The sequence below is a fragment of the Anabrus simplex genome, chromosome 13 (assembly GCF_040414725.1).
Source record: "Anabrus simplex isolate iqAnaSimp1 chromosome 13, ASM4041472v1, whole genome shotgun sequence".
Classification (NCBI taxonomy): Eukaryota; Metazoa; Arthropoda; class Insecta; order Orthoptera; family Tettigoniidae; genus Anabrus; species Anabrus simplex.
The window spans coordinates 65,130,351-65,148,795 of record NC_090277.1 but is presented as its reverse complement, the minus strand read 5'-3'; the positions used below and the strand labels follow the sequence as shown (position 1 = coordinate 65,148,795).

Below are 18,445 nucleotides of genomic sequence, written 5' to 3'. Positions count from 1 at the left end.
GAAACTTAAAACATGAATGAGTACACTGGGAAATATGAAGAATACCACAAAGAAGGAATTATCAAAAATTTACAAATTGTAAAGGCAGGCTTCTAGTTTCTTACTGAATTCTTTATCCGATTTGGTGAATATATCGACTTCTTTTGTTACAGTGTTATAAAGCGTTGTCATTTTTACGAAAGGTAAATTTGACTGATGCAATGTTTTTGACGTTTGAACGTGAAATAATTGGTGCTGATGTGATCTTGTCTGCGGAACATGGAATGAAATGCGTCTTAACAGGTCCAAGGAATCAAATCGTCCTATTACAATTTTTCTTAGTATTTGTACAGAAATTAGGGACCGTCTAGTTTTCAATGAAGTAAATTTAAATATATTCCTTAATAAATGGGTTGATGTGTCGAAAGGGCAAAAAGTATTAAAAGTTTTAAATAAAGGTAACGTAGGATGTTTTGTACAATTTCAATAGCCTTCACTTGTTGCTTTGTGTACGGGCTCCAGATTATTACAGAATATTCCAGTATGCTCCGTACCAAGGTAATATATAATTTATTCAGTACAGAGGGCTGAGTAAATGGTCTCGATGTTCTTATCAAAAATCCTAGCATTCGGTTAGCATTCTTTGTTATTGTATTGATATGATTATTGAACGTTAGCTTACTGTCAAAAATTATACCAAGATCCTTAAACGTTAAAACCCTATCCAATTTTCCCCCCGTATATGATAGGCTGAGACTTCAAATTCCTTCCTCCTGGTAAAGGTCATGTATTTACATTTACTAACATTCAAAGACAACTTATTAACATCACACGAAGAAATGACATTATTAATGTCCTTTTGCAACTCGTCTTGGTCGTGGTGGTCGCTAATGTATTTGTAAAGTTTCAAATCATCTGCAAAAAGTAAACAGTTAGAGTGGCAAATATTGTCTGGTAAATCATTAATTAGAATTAAAAACAATAGAGGTCCAAGATTTGAACCTTGCGGAACACCAGAAGGACTGATAAAATTATCTGAAATTCCATTGTTAAAATAAACAAACTGCTGTCGGTTTTTTAAATATAGACACATTAACTGCAACAACTGTTTACAAAAACCAAATTTATACATTTTTGTAATTAAAATTCTATGGTCGACTTTATCGAATGCTTTTTCCAAATCCATATAAACAACATCAGTCCTTCCGTCGGTATTTATGGTATCATACAAACTTTGAGTATAGCCCAAAAGGTTGGTGATAACTGATCTGTTGGGTACAAATCCATGTTGAAATTCTGACAGAGCAATCTTAACATGGTTATAAATCTTATGGTGCAATATATGTTCATATACCTTAGCTACGGCATTAATAATACACACTGCACGATAATTAGATATGGTTACAAAACTGCCTGTCTTAAAAATGGGCGTAACTTTAGCGACTTTCCATTTTTGAGAAAAGGATGAAGTGCGAATAGAAAGGTTAAAAATGAAAGTTAATTGATTAGCCAATAAATCGGCACAAGCCCTAATTATATATGGAGGTATGCCACCAGGACCACTCGATCTTTTAGGCTTTAGTTTACCATTAATAGCCTTTTTCACTTCTTCAACAGATATCTCGCTGACATATAATATATCAACAGAGGGAAATAGAGGAATGTCATCTAAAGCCAAATCATCCAATATATAATTAAAATCTGATCTGACGTAAACTGACGAAAAATATCGAGCAAAGCCATGAACAACATTACCGCCCTCGTAGTTCTCACCATTACAGTCACACGTAGTTACTCCTGATCTCGTGAGTCGCTTATTTTTAATGTGCCTCCAGAAAGGTGTTATATCACATTTTAAAGTAACCTCTAATTCACTTATGTAATCTCGATATGCGGTATTTATTTTTACTTTCTATTCAAATCTGAGTTGTTTGAATCGTTCGTCATAGTACCTGGAGAATTTCCTCTTTTTGGCACACTTCCTTTTCTTTTTGATTATCTGAATGATATCGTGATTAAACCAGACTGGAAATTCTGATTTTTTAATGACCTGACACTTAGGTATGCAATTATCAAAGCATCTATATATTGACGAGTAAAGGAAATCCACAGTCTCATCCACATTCTGATACTTATACAACGGGTTCCAATCAATATCTCTTAACTCGTAATACAGTTGTAGAAAATCCGCTTTCTTGAAATCATAGTATTCTCGATTTATATTTTTTGGTAATGAACACCTCTTTACTGGAGGTAACGATAAACATAGTGGGGGATGATGTAAATCTTCAGGTACAAGAGCAAATTCCTCACGATTCACGTCAACTATGAAATTGGCCAGTACAAGATCCAGTGTCCTATAATTGTAATTAAGAATATTATTGTACGACGTTAAACCTAAATATGATATCAATTGACCCAATCTTTTACTAGTCACAGTTCCTTCTGTAAACGAATAACCAGTACCATTAATTTCAGGAAGATTGAAATCACCCACGATAACGCAATCCGAAATCATAAGTGCTTTCTAAATAACCAAAGTAGTCCTGATAAACTGTTAAAGATGATGCTGGAGTAATGTATACAACATTTATGAATGACTTCCTGTTATTATTTAAGATGCAAATAGTAAGTGATTCACAATACTGTTTAGAGTACTTGGATAATAGTTTCGCCTTGAAACTCTTTTTGACGGCTATCAAAACTCCCCCGCCCCGCTCCTTACCAGATACTAAAGGATCTCTGTCATTTCTGAACACTAAATATCTACTGTCAAATAATTCATTATCATATATACTATTTGATAGAGAAGTCTCAGTAAGTACAATATCGTATGAAGAGCACAGGAGATTTTGGATAAACATATCAACCTTAGTTCTAAGTCCTCTTACATTTTGATAATAAACGAAAAACCCCATGTCATGGCTCATGAAAAATCAAAGTTGAAAGAGTAACAACATTACAATGAAACAATTACAATTTATCCAAATCTCCCTCACAACGTATAGCATGCACTTGACTTCCATCAGTCTTTCTCATCAAAATTTTGCCACTCCTGTTTACCCACAGATACTTATATTCCCTATCTCGTTGCAATTGTTTAGCTTTAGCAAATAAAATTCGCCTGTTAGGAGCTAAAGACTGATTAATATATATGGGACTAGGGAGGGAAAGACCAAGATGAGTTGTGGACAAATTCCTTTTGATCTTACGTTTTTCTAAGATCTGTTCCTTGTAACATCTTCTAACAAATTTTACAATAATGGCACGAGTTGGACGATGATTAACTTTTTCCAGCCTATGACACGCATCAATCATATCCTCTTTTATTTCTACATCTAACGCCTTGGCGGCACTGATAACAGTTTGACAGACATTTTCATTCCGTACTTCCGGAACACCGTATATCTCAAGTGTGTTAATCCTAGAATACTGCTCGTTGTCATCGCACTTGATTTTAAGTTCACTGAATGCTTTTGCAAGCCGATTGTTTTCAGATAATAAGTTATCAATAATATTTTGCTGTCTATTAATTATTGCCTGCTGATTATCTAGAATTCGTTTGTGCTCGTCCAGCCTTTCATGACACACATCAATGGACTTACCTAACTGTTTTTCTATTTCACTAGTTTTTTTCTTCAATGTAGCCATATCTTCAGTTAAAATTTGCAGCAGTTAATAAACGTCCCCAACTGATGGTACCGCCACAAGTGACTGCGCTTCTTCTTGCATGCTCCTACGCCGCTGTGAGTTGCACTGGTCACACCTCTATGTCTGATCCTGGGACTTCAAATATTCCACATCTTGATCGTTAAGGTTCACACACTTACTGTGAAACCAACTGTTACAAGAATTACACTCAATTTTGGATGCTATGTCCTGCCTAGATACTGCTTTCCCACACTTCGCACAGGTACTCATATCTGTTCCTTAATAAAATATTAACCGATGGGCAAGTGATGTGATGTGAGTAGTGTGTTGTGTCCCCGGTACCACACGTTCAAGTTACCTTGACTCGATATATCGAATCGAAACCAAAGATAATATATAAAAGTGTCGTGACCCTTCAAAAGCACATTAAACTATCTTGATGCCTTTGTTTACATACACTTGGCCTTAAGCCTGACAATTATGATCACAAATGTAACTCTTAGAGAAGGATTAGTTCCAATATTTACAGTTTCATAGCATCCATAACACTTACAGAATCTGTGGGTCCAGGTTCTAATCACTGAACTTACATACTTATTATAAAATAACTCACATTTACCGGAGCACTATTCACACACAACCTTAGCCAACCATTGCCAACCTATGTTTATAGAATTTATGGTAATTTGGATTTAATATTGTTGATAAATGTGAATTTATTTAATGTTATATTTTATTTAGTTTTAATCTTGGCCTTTCCTTCACAGTACTACTTCACTATAAAGAAATAAATTTGTTCTATTTCTATACTAAAACATACACAATTAATGTTATTTCAACTAAGTAAATTCTCCCATTCATTTCCTCTTCACTATTGGTGGTTTAACAGGAGTCGTATTAGCTAACTCCTCAATTGATAATATCTTACATGCTGAGCACAATATATTCAAGGGCAGAAAAACCCCTTCATTCAAGGAGCATTTGCGCCAAATATCGTATCAGGCCTCCTAGAGGCACTTTACCACATATAAAAGAGCTGACCCGCTCTCAATTTTTCAAGCATATTACAAGGCCATACCAAATTTTACAATTAATTGCCGTCAAGGCACCACTCACAAAAAATGAAACAGGGGTATCTTGTACCCAACCTACTGGGCCTTAGCAGGAAAGAACAGGTTAAATAACTGGCCCGCAACACCAAGGTAGAATGGAGGCATATACTTGCACTACTACATGAAACTTCTTAAAACCAAAGAGCCACTAGGCCGATGAAACAGGAGCTATTCCCAATCTGTGTAGGTGACTCGTATAAGAAAAATTTAAGACGTTACAGAAGTGAAAAAAAAAAACAATTACAAAACGTAGTCACCTCAAACCAATGTGAAGGGAGCTCGAGAGGGTAAAACACTCTCTATCCCCGAATTACAGTTAAAGATATATGAAGTTTTACAAAAACGACGGAAAATTACATATTTGAAAGATAGGCTACATAGTAAAGGTTTCTGACCTTCCCCGCGGGTTAAACTGCTGAACTAGCAAGAAATAAGGATGTTAAACGGCAATTACCTTGGTGAAAAGCTGCTGCCAGAAGAAAGAGGCGCTACCCGCCCCCTGCTACACGTCCATACACGAGGTTAGATGTTGATGACGTGGCCGAGAGACAAGTAAATCAGCAGTTTTTATACCCTCGGGGAAAGTTCGAGACCGTTCATGAATAATTAAGACACCCACAGGTTTTTATTGGAAAGCTTAAAGTTACACAACAAAATCGAAGAAGAAAGACACGATTGGTCAAAAATTAATTACAGAAATTCTGGATTGGCTAAGTTCACAACTGGCGGAAAGAAAGATTAATATTGCCAACCCATAAATGAAAGAACGAAATTTAGTAATGACAAAAATTTATGAATACAAAATTTCTTCAAAAAAACTTCCTTAACTTCGCACCAGGGTGCATGATCATAGTTTTTTAGTAGAGACATCTATAAGAGAATGTCCACACTTCTTGTTCAATGGAAAACAAAACAAGTTGAAATCCACACAGTACTGACAACTTTGTAATCACAAAATTTACAGTAGTGACATCTTCTGAGAAAACTTATGAGTCGATCCAGTTTTTAAAGTTCAGAGTTTCTCCTGTAGAGGAGGATTTATTGGCGCAAGGGTCAAAAATGCGGCGTAGGGGTGTACCGCCCGGTACAGTACGCAAGCGTCAGTGTCTTTTCACCGAGTAATATTGACTCAAACGAGAGCTATGGCAAGTCAGGTAAACATACGTAGTCGCCGATTAATAATCCCAGCGAATTAAACAAGTCCAGACCACTGTATTCCTATACACTCCGATCTCTTCTCTGTCTTTAAGGGTGGATTGCGAAGGAAATAGTTCGAGCTATCAGTATTTTCCTTTTCCTTACAATACATATGTTTCTCGCAGGACAATCATTACCTGAAACAAAAATAATATAAGCGTACGTGCTTGCAACAAGCCAAGGTTAACTCAGTTTAATCAAGTCCAATATATCACAAGGCTACTAAATAAATGAGTGTTACGAGCTCCTGGAATAATAGTTTTCCAACAATGAAACGTGTGCTTTTGATTGCACACGGCCGGAGAGATCGTCTACTTTGACCGTGACAGGTCCCAGAAACTCAGTGATCCTCCTGGGCTCAGACCACTTTCGACACAACTTTCTACTAATGTGATCCGTGGCAGAACTCACAGGGAACCTCTTTACCAAGATCAGATCTCCGATGCGGAAAGGCACAGGTATTCTTCCCTTGTTATATCTCTGCGCCACCCTGTCTCTGGTTTTGATCAGCTGCTCGGAGGCTATCTTCCACTTCTCCAGGACATCCAGACGCCGGGAGGGTTCGGAGAGATATTCAACATTCCATTTCAAAGAGAATGGATCGTTGGGGACCCTGCCCAGAAACAGTTCGGCAGGAGTGAATCGGCTGGACTCGTGCACGGCAGTGTTGAATCCTGGGCTGAAAAAAGAGAGATAGCAATCCCAAAGGGATTGGGTATTATAATGGAAGGCAGGCAAACAGTTTTTTAAATTGCGATGAAATCTTTCAACAAGGTTCGGTTGGGGGTGGTGAGGGCTAAGACGGATGAGTTTGATACACCAGGAGAAGCATCAATTGCGGAACTCGACGCCGGTAAAGACCGAAGAATAGTCAGAGACTAAAGTCCTAGGCGGGCCAAAAACGCCGAAGATATGTTTAGTTAGTAAATTCACAGTGACGTTAGAATTGATTTTGCAAACAGGGAACAGCCAAATAAATTTGGAAAAATCATCGATGACAGACAAAATACCCACGTTGCCAGACCGAGATCGAGTTAGGGGTGCAAAAATCAATGAATAATTTCTCACCAGGAGACCTGGCAACGTCGGCGGAATGAAAACCGATCTGAGTATTCTGAGCAGGCTTACATTTTTGGCAAACATCACGGGTTTTGACATACTCAAAGACTTCCTTTCTCAAGTTCGGCCAGTAATAATTTCGAGAAATTTTGTGGAAAGTTTTCAATTGTCCGAGATGAGCGTCTAAATGAGAATCGTGATAATAATTTAGGATCATGGGTCTCAGATTCTGGGGAACGAAAATCTTTAGATGCACGGTTGTGAAGACTTTTATGACACAAAAGGCCCTTCTTCAATTCAAAGGATTCCCAACCCTGTTCCTTCTTCGAAAGTCTGTCGGCTAGACGGATACATTCATCGTCTTTCTTCTGGAATTCAGGCAATTCGGAAACACTAAAAGGGTAATTCTGAAGAATGCAAAGGGGAAGATGATTATCGGGACTACACCCGATCTCGTAATCAGCTGTTTCACCACTTTCAAACATGCGCGACAAACAATCGGCAACAATGTTGTCTTTGCCTCTTACATGAACAACAGTGAAATTATAAGATGACAATCGGAGAATCCAACGAGCAGTCCTCCCTAACCTTTTGACATTAGCCGCCATCCAGGATAGTGCTTGATTATCAGTACGGACCCAGAAATGTCGATGTTCGAGATACGAATGAAATTTCTCGACACCAAGGACAACAGCCAGACATTCTTTCTCATACCTGGAGTACCTGGTTTCGGAGTCGAGCAATCTCTTACTAAAGTAGGCAATGGGGGCAAGATGATCGTTTTCAAGTTTCTGATTCAATACGGCAGAGACGGCAATATCACTGGCGTCACACTGAAGGACAAATTCCCCGTTGAAATCAGGACTGTGCAACACGGGAGCTCGACAGAGGACATCTTTAAGCTGGCAAAAGGCTTGTTCTTGAGCATCGCTCCAGAAGAAACGAACGTTTTTCTTTTTCAATGAATTCAAAGGGGCCAAGATTTCGGAAATGTTGGGGATGAACCTAGAATAAAATCCAACTATGCCAAGAAATCTACGGACAGGTCGTAGGTTTTCTGGCCTGGGAAATTCACGAATGCATTTAACTCTCTCAGGATTAACAGAGATTCAGGAGCCGGAAACGATATGTCCCAAAAATTTTATCCTTCTAGAGCACAGAGATACCTTCTCAGGATTGACGGTGAATCCATGCCTCTTCAACCTAGTGAGAAAGTCACGAAGATGAGCGATATGTTCCCCAAATGTGTCAGAAAAAGCACAACGTCTTCTAAATATGCGAATAAATAAGAGAACTTTAAGTCATCGAAGACGGAGTCAAGAATGCGGCTCAGCGCTTGGCCGCCTACTGAAATGCCCATAGGGACCTTGTTGAATTGATATAAGCCAAAGGGGGTGGCAAAAGCTGTAAATTCTCGGCAACTGTAGAGTCGAGGGGAATCTGGAAATAAGCAGAATTGAAATCGAAAACAGAGTAGAACTGGGCCTTCCCGAAAGATTGCAGGGCAGACTCGATGGTCTGGAGAGGGAAACTGTCAAATACAACGTTGCGATTCAAAGATCAATAATCGATCACAAGGCGCGGTTGGCCATCCTTCTTGGGGATCAGAAAGGCGGGGCTACTAAAGGAAGACTTTGATGGGCTAATAACACCTTTCTCCAGCAGTTCATTAATACACTTCCTCATAGCGGCGAGCTTAGGAGGGGAGCAACTGAAAGGAGGGTGTCTGACGGGATTATGATCTTTCAGTTCAATGCGGTACGAAAACTCTTTCGCGCACCCTAGTTTGGCAGTAGGTACCTCAGGGAAATCTTTTAGAAGATCATTGAGTACGGAGACTTGATTGTTGGAAAGATCGGATGGATCGATAAGGGGACCCCCGTTTGATACAAGGCATAACGGATTATTACCAGTAGGATTCTCAAAAGGGAAAATTTCGTTTGATCTAAAACGAAAAACAAATGAACAGCTGATGAAATCGATAGATAACCCGGTGGCTGACATGAAATCAGGTCCAAGGATGAGGGGAACAGTCAGATAGGTAACAACGTTGAAATTCCAGTCCCAAGAAAAATTAAGAATTTTGAAATGGATACGAACGCGTCTTATGGGACACATGCGATGACCATCGGCAGACACGTAGGTTGTGGAACATTCACTATATCGAAGATATTTCAAAAACATGCCTTCTATCACAGACTGATTTATGAAAGAGCTCGAGGATCCGGTATCCAGCAGGGCATATAGAGAGCGCGAGTCAGAAAGAATTTTGGCCCAAGGAGATGCATAGGGAAGTCCACAAACTTTGCGGTTAGAAGAGGTTTGGGGCACCAACGACGGGCCTTCACGCTGGCGCGGGATCAGTTTCCCTGGTTTCTATTGCATCGCGGAGAGATATTACGAAACACGCCGACTAGGTCACACTGACAGCATTTTACGGAGGATCTTGAGTTACACATCTTGAAGACGTGCCCATCTTTCCCACAATTCCAGCATTTAATGGAGCTAGTCGTCTATGTACGGGGTACTTTTTGATTTAGAAGAGCACCTGTCACATTATCTGAAGAGCGAGGAGGTTTTGGCCGATAATCAGAACGATCAGTGCACGACGCAGGAGAGAGTGGTTGGGCAAAGGAAACCGATTTTGACATGAAGCGACAGGCGGTATCAGGGAAAGAACAACTAGCGGGCGGAGGAGGAGGTTGGTATAGATGATTTAGTTGAAGAGTAGACTCGTATTCGCGACCCAAATTGATTATATCATCCACACAATTCACCTCAGATCTCTTTATGAAGAGTTTATAGTTAGGAGCCAAATTACGGTAAAATGTATCGAATATTTCTATCTCATGAATGTCAGTATCAAGACGGTTGAACAAAGTAAGGATAACAGTCGCATATTCATCAGTAGTTTCATTAGGACCATCAGTTCTTCGTAGAATCTCTTGTTTAAGGACAAAATTCATGTCTGATAGACCAAACCTAATTTTAAGTTCTTTCGAGAAATCGGACCAGCATCTGACTTTAAATTTATTTAATCGGAACCATTTACTCGCACACCCCTCTAGCATACCGGGGATGACAGGGACAAACAGGTCTAGGGACACAGAGGCACATGCGGCGACGTCTTCGACCCTTTTTAAGAATTCAATGACAGAGAAACCCTTTTCTTCGCCTGAAAATTTCAAGTTCCATTTTCGAATAACATCGAGCGCAGGATTAAATTGAAACTGCCCACACACAATAGGCTGAGGATTGCGATTTACAATATGAACGTCCGTGTTAGAGATAAGTTCATCAGGGCGATTGTTTACAGCAATATTCGCATTGTTGTGGTCAGAGTTTGAATGGACGGAATTACATTCCATAGATGTGCCTGAATTATTTTCATTATCAACACAGGGAAGATTTTCACACGCATCGTCTTGTATGTTCTGCTACAGATAAAATGAATAATGCAAGAGCAACAATCAACAATGACAAAATCACAACGAAGGTTATACACAAGATGCAATGGAAGTATGCCGTGAAATAACATCAATTAATATACATATCATTCATGGCACAGTATAAACACCAAGAAGAGGACTTAATTTTAAAAGAATCCAGCTCTGCTCCACCGAGAATCAGCCCCTCGGTGAAACATTCCAGCCACGAACCACGCTCTGCATAGCATCTCTCAAACGCACACACCCACACATACAGGGGATACACACTCTCTCTGCTACCGAGGACATTCACGCACACATGCACACACACAACGCACACGTACACGCACACTCTGCTACCGAAGACACACGCGCACATACGCACACACACTCTCACGTACATACACCGACAGGTCCGTGGATACTTACCTACTTACCTCTTTAATAGGCCGTTGACGGGCTGGAACAGACTTAAACAGCCTGGAGCTGAACTCGTGCCAAATTAGAGTAAGGGGAGGATTGGGAATGGAAAGAACCCAGAACCCTTCCCAGCAAATGAAAGAATGGGATCAAAAATATGGGGGTTTATTGATAAGCATAAGGCAAAAGAAGATAGATGAAAAGAAAATGAATAGGTACAAATGTTACTCACTGAGGTTTGCGTCAGGTGTCTATCTCATACATCCAATTGATACCAAGAGGCTCATCAAACACAAATCAAACATGGTCACATTCGCCTCTTATAATGTCAAACATCTCCCAACGTACGGTTGGATTGGCCCACCTTATTTCGTATGCGTGACATATGACGCGTCGCTCCCCACAGTGAAATAATAAAACGCACATACATTAAAGGAACTTCACACACATCAAAACATTAGATACATCCAGATCACAACTCAAATATCTCCGCGTATTAGAACGAGCATCACCAGGGACGCGATTCATCACAACAATCGCCCATCTCGAATACGCAACATCTCAAAGAACAAAGGAAAGATAAAAGATGGTTGCCATAGTTACGAGGCGAGTAAACAAACTAACAATGAAAGAAGACACATTCAAAGGAATACAACAAACGTTACTAAATAATTAGGCCAGCAAATAGCCCAAAAATGAAAATAAAGAAAATGTAAATAAAAATAAAAATAACACTGTGACAAACGGAGAATACTATTAATCAGGCAGACAGTCAGCACAACAACCCATACACACCCAAGAGAAGTGTACGTAAATCAGAATAATCAGTATGTCCAGTCACATAACGAATATACAGTAATCCGCATAGCAAGACAGTGCTTTCATGGACTCATGAGCTCAATACAAGATGCGTAAGAGTGATAAGGATCGCCGCATCGAGGCAAGGCATATCCCAACTTAAATCACCGCAACATCATCATAACCAGCACGCCCACAACGTATCCATATCGCCTCGCCATGGACGAACACGAATACCAGTCATAGCGTAAAAAAGCGACAAAATAGCGACTAGAAGAGTCGGCAATTGAGTGGATAAATCCACGGCAGGAAAAGTAGACGACACAGGTAAAATATTTCACATCTCAAGTTGATTATTGTTTTATAGACCACCATGTTGGCTTCACCGTCTAACGATCTTATTCCAAAGAAAGTGAGCACAAGACTCTTGGGAGACACTTCGGCTGATGGCCGGAAGCGCTCTCTGTCAAGAAGAAAACAAGTCATACGTCACGTCCAGGGAATAGATCGACAAAAATGTCGATAGCGGTCAAAGAATGTGGTATGTCTTAAGAAGTGCGTCACCAAGGCAAACTTGGTGCGGCACACGTGTCTGTTATTACCTCTGTACCTCCAACACTCCGTGAAGTGTCAATAAAACACCATGCCCTGCCAATCACACGTGTCTGTTATTACCTCTCTACCTCCAACACTCCGTGAAGTGTCAATAAAACACCATGCCCTGCCAATCACACGTGTCTGTTATTACCTCTGTACCTCCAACACTCCGTGAAGTGTCAATAAAACACCATGCCCTGCCAATCATGCGTGTCTGTTATTACCTCTCTACCTCCAACACTCCGTGAAGTGTCAATAAAACACCATGCGCTGCCAATCACACGTGTCTGTTATTACCTCTCTACCTCCAACATTCGGTGAAGTGTCAATAAAACACCATGCCCTGCCAATCATGCGTGTCTGTTATTACCTCTCTACCTCCAACACTCCGTGAAGTGTCAATAAAACACCATGCCCTGCCAATCATGCGTGTCTGTTATTACCTCTCTACCTCCAGCACTCCGTGAAGTGTCAATGAAACACCATGCCATGCCAATCATGCGTGTCTGTTATTACCTCTGTACCTCCAGCGCTCCATGAAGTTATTCAAAGATATGAGTTTCATTGTTGTTTCCGTATTGAACTGAGATCACAGAGGTGAGTTATTGATAAGGTTCAACCTATTCAATACTAATTACGTGTTGTATGGATGTTATTCACAACATTTATTTAACATGGGACCGGTGTCGACATTTGGATGTCATCATCAACCATAAAATAAATCACAAACAAATGAGCAAGGACATATTCATTAAAACTGGTGTAGTTACACAATGTAATATGTATAATAGAAGTATTTTTTACGTCCATTCTGACCATCTGTCAAACAAATTGCCAAAAATAAGAGCAACGTCATAATAAACCTGGCGCAGTGACACATTGAATTATGTACATAGCCTCTCACTATTCCAAGATTAAAAGAAGGTTCCATCATATGTAGTCAAAGAACAAAAGTCTGTGTACGCCCATTCACATCCCGTGTTATTTAAACAGCAATAATCAGAACCGGCGTAGTGACACATTGAGACATTTACATGGTCATCTCACCAGTCCAGGTCAATAGAAGGCTCCGACACACTTCCAAAGTTAAAAGTCATTAAAACGCCCATAAACGCTATGTGTCAAACAAAACGTCAAGAACTATTGGAATCACTTGGTATACAACTTTTTTACACTGATATATATGAAATTATAAGAGACAGTAAGTGTTAATAGGTTGTCCGTCAGTATTTTTGCTTACAGTACAAATGATCAAAAAATTTTCTCAGTTCAATTTGGAAGGATTTTATAAGCTTTGGAACAGCATGTTGATACGTGTTAAAGAAGAAATGAATTAGGAATGACTGTTGACCTTTGCGTAGGTTATATTAAACAAATCTCAGCATATAGGTATGAAGCTATGTTATGTAATACGTGAACGAGGTTAACAATAAGTCAAAGAATATTAAACATCCAAAGACTTCTCATTAGCTACATGACGTATAACTAACTTCCATAGAAGTTATATCATCACATTCACCCCCTTCTCAGAATTGAACAAAGTCCTTCAGATAAGCTGGAGGATGCGGGATGCGACTCCTGCGAAGTAGTGGCATTTCGTCTTGAGTACGAATCGGGGTTCGAAGCGGACTATCAGGAGTTACAGGGATATTGACCTGAGTTGCAAGGGCTCCCTTCATTGGAAATCTCATGATCCGCGGTGGATTCACTAGGGAGTGGCGCTGGTCCATCATTCGCTGTGGGATTGTCTTCTCCTCTCGGTGCCAGGTGGCTAGTAGATACTGTAGACTCTCGGCCGTCAGGATACCGGATTAGGGCATAATCATTATTACCATTTAGGAGGGTAACTTCTTCAACCAGTGGTTCAAATTTAGATTGGCGATTGAAGCGACGGAGTAGCACAGTTCTAGGTTTCAGTAGCCATGTAGGAGTGGAGTAGCCATTGCTACTGCGTCGTGGGTGGCCAAACATGCGCTCGTGAGGCGTAGCATTTGTGGTTGTGTAGAGTAGAGACCGAATGGCGTGAAGCGCTTCTTGAAGTACGGATTCCCACTCGGTGATTGACAAACTTTTATCTTTAAGGGCAAGTTGAATTGTTCTCCAGATTGTCCCATTAAATCGTTCGACCTGGCCGTTACCCTGTGGATTGTAGGGTGTAGTGCGGCTGGTGGCCACTCCAAACGAAGCGAGAAAGTTCTTCAGATCCTGAGACATAAATGATGAGCCTCGATCCGTATGTATGTAGGATGGGGCTCCAAATATGCTGAAAAGTTGAGTTAGGCAGGAAATGACTGTCGAGGAACTCAAGTCACGACAAGCAAAAGCAAAGGGGAAACGGGAAAATTCGTCAATTACGGTGAAAATGTAGCGATTTCGAGTCTTAGTAGGCAACGGTCCTTTGAAGTCCAGATTTAAACGTTCAAAAGGGGCTGTGGCCTTGATAAGAGAGCCTTGATGTCTGAAAAACTGAGGTTTTACTTCAGCGCACGTCCTGCATGCAGATGTGACACGCCGGATATCTTCTATTGAGAAGGGAAGATTTTTAATCCGTATCCAATGACCCATTCTTGTGATGCCTGGGTGACAAAGAGATTGATGAAGAGACAGTAGCTTTTCATAATCTGTATTATGATTGATAGAACCGACTCTTGAGAGTGCATCAGCAGCTTGGTTATGGTTGCCTGGTCGATATACAATGTCATACGAATAAGGGGATAGTTCCAAACGCCAGCGCATTATCTTCTCATTATTTTCCCGGTATGTTTTAAATCAAACATGAAAGTTACAGAGCGCTGGTCTGTGATAAGGTGGAAATGACGGCCCAAGAGGAAGTGTCTCAATTTACGAATGGCTTCCACAATAGCATAGGCTTCCTTTTCGATTGCAGAATGGTGGCGCTCAGAACTTGAGAGTGTTCGAGAGAAAGAGCATTAAACATCCAAAGAGTTCTCATTAGCTACATGACGTATAACTAACTTCCATAGAAGTTATATCATCACAATACGTTAACCTCGTGAGAAGGAGGTACGGACTGCTATGTGTGGTAGGTCAGGAGGGGAGAAGGTTGAGGGGGAGTGGAAGGGGGGAGAAAGGAAAGGATCATATTGGAGGAGTAGTGGATTTAAGGTGGGTCTTGTAAACAGTATGGTGGGGGTCTGTAACGTGATAGGGTATTGTTTATCGTGCTAAATATTGACCGCTCACTCGGAAGAACAACATACCTAAAAACTTTAATAAAAAATCAAAAGAATGTTAGTTTTTTTCTGAGATTTCGTTCAGGTTTGAATTGGAGTTAAAGAACTGGTCTAAGTGAATGAAGCAATTTTCTACGACTTCAAGAATAGGGCCTTTGTCCATATTCATGAGCACCTCTATATCTTGTAGTATGTTACTGAAGCTATGCTTTGAATCTTGAATGTGCTGGCCAACTGCCGAGTGTCTATTGTAATTTGTAGCATTTACATCCTCCGTGTATCTGATTTTGAAGTTCCTCCCTGTTTGACCAATGTACAATGATTGACAGTTTTGATATTGGAATCTGTAGACTCCCGATTTTTTGGTGAATGTTAGTCTTGTTAATTGAGCTTGTTTTATATATATTCATATTTCTATTGTTTTTTCGATATGCGATTTTGGTGTTGTGTTTCTTCAGAATACTTGTAACACTGTAAATATCTTCGTTGAACGAAATAATAATCAGGTTTTAGTTTTCTCACTAGCTAGAGTTGAATTTAGGCGATATTTTCGTTTGTTGATAATGCGCTCTATAAATGCATTTTCATAACCGTTATATTTGGCTATGAAGCGGATTGTATGTGTCGGTTTACTGTAAATTTTGTATTCTATAGTTGAAGGAAGTCTGTTTAACGTGAGATCCAGAAAATGTATGCTTCTGTTTGACTGAGATTCCAGAGTGAACTTTATATGCGGATCAGTATTGTTTAAATTGTTAAGAGTGGTGGCTGCATCAGTAATTCCTTCGTCAAGGATAACGAGTGTGTCATCTACAAACCTGGCCTAAAATTTTATGTTCGCGAAGTCACTATTGTTGTTAATTGCTGTATGGTCTAAATAGTCAATATATCTCAGCTAACATCCCTGAAGCCGGTGATCCCATAGCTAAGCCATCCTGCTGGTATATATAATTATTGAAACTGAAGAAATTATTCTTAACTACTAGTTTCAAAATTTCCATGAAATCTTGGATCTCAAGTTTACTGAGGTTGCTGTATTTATTTAGATTGTTTTGGATTATCGGAAAAAGTGTCTTAGTATTGATGGTCGGATACATATTTGTTATGTCGAAAGAATGCATCGAGTGGAAAGGCTGCACTGCATTTCAAAGTCATCTACATTTTTACTAACTCAGTGGTATTTTTCACAGACATATTTGACAGAAAATTATAGTTATGTTTTAGAAATTTCTGGATGAATTGTGATAGCTTATATAATGTACCTCCAACACTCCGTGAAGTGTCAATAAACATAATGCCATGCCAATCATGCGTGCCAGTTATTACCTCAGTACCTCCAAATCTCCATGAAGTGTCAATAAACACCATGTCATGCCAATCATGCGTGTCAGTTATTACCTCCGTACCTTCAATACTCCGTGATGTGTTTTCTCGTCAAATATTAACGGACTTTTGGGTCACCCTGTATTTTTCAGTTACTTTATTGTGTGTTGTGTTCTGTTTACGTATTGGCTTATATTTTTCACTTTGTGTTTTACTCCTCATTCGTTTTGAATTTTACGTTTTTTTTACTGTTTTGCTCCAGATTTCCGTTAATTTATTTGTTGAGCTTTGCTTTCTATCTTCATAATGCTGTATTTCTCGGAATCCAAGACGAAGATTTTCTCAGAATCACAGGCGAAAAATCAACGATCGTCTTGTATTCGCGATTTAAATGTAATGAACACCACTGGCAGCTGCCACGCTAACCACGCTGCTGCCATTGCGTGCGCACACAGCACTCGTAGGCCCCTTTATCATACATTGCTAGCCGCGGCAGCTACCACGCTAACCACGCTGCTGCCTTTGCGTGCGCACACAGCACTCGTAGGCCCCTTTATCATACATCGCTAGCCGCGGCAGCTACAAGTGTAACCATGCTGCTGCCTTTGCGTGCGCACACAGCACTCGTAGGCCCCTTTATTATACATCGCTAGCCGCGGCAGCTACCACGCTAACCACGCTGCTGCCTTTGCGTGCGCACACAGCACTCGTAGGCCCCTTTATTATACATCGCTAGCCGCGGCAGCTACCACGCTAACCACGCTGCTGCCTTTGCGTGCGCACACAGCACTCGTAGGCCCCTTTATTATACATCGCTAGCCGCGGCAGCTACAAGTGTAACCATGCTGCTGCCTTTGCGTGCGCACACAGCACTCGTAGGCCCCTTTATTATACATCGCTAGCCGCGGCAGCTACAAGTGTAACCACGCTGCTGCCTTTGCGTGCGCACACAGCACTCGTAGGCCCCTTTATTATACATTGCTAGCCGCGGCAGCTACCACGCTAACCACGCTGCTGCCTTTGCGTGCGCACACAGCACTCGTAGGCCCCTTTATCATACATCGCTAGCCGCGGCAGCTACAAGTGTAACCATGCTGCTGCCTTTGCATGCGCACACAGCACTCGTAGGCCCCTTTATTATACATTGCTAGCCACGGCAGCTACCACGCTAACCACGCTGCTGCCTTTGCGTGCGCACACAGCACTCGTAGGCCCCTTTATCATACATCGCTAGCCGCGGCAGCTACAAGTGTAACCATGCTGCTGCCTTTGCGTGCGCACACAGCACTCGTAGGCCCCTTTATTATACATCGCTAGCCGCGGCAGCTACCACGCTAACCACGCTGCTGCCCTTGCGTGCGCACACAGCACTCGTAGGCGCCTTTGTCATACATCGCTAGCCGCGACAGCTACAAGTGTAACCACGCTGCTGCCTTTGCGTGCGCACACAGCACTCGTAGGCCCCTTTATCATACATTGCTAGCCGCGGCAGCTAAAAGTGTAACCATGCTGCTGCCTTTGCGTGCGCACACAGCACTCGTAGGCCCCTTTATCATACATTGCTAGCCGCGGCAGCTACAAGTTTAACCATGCTACTGCCTTTGCGTGCGCACACAGCACTCGTAGGCCCCTTTATTATACATCGCTAGCCACGGCAGCTACAAGTGTAACCATGCTACTGCCTTTG

At 40.9% G+C, this 18,445-nt stretch overlaps 1 protein-coding gene across 1 annotated transcript in view; it reads right to left on the bottom strand.

The window, feature by feature from the left end:
• Nucleotides 1–13,873: 13,873 nt before the first annotated feature.
• LOC137502882 (uncharacterized) overlaps nt 13,874–18,445 on the bottom strand; it is a 78,291-nt gene continuing 73,719 nt past the window's right edge. Inside the window, exon 3 of the mRNA XM_068230055.1 lies at nt 13,874–14,980. Coding sequence (XP_068086156.1) covers nt 13,874–14,980 — 1,107 coding nt within the window. The remainder of the gene's footprint in view (nt 14,981–18,445) is intronic.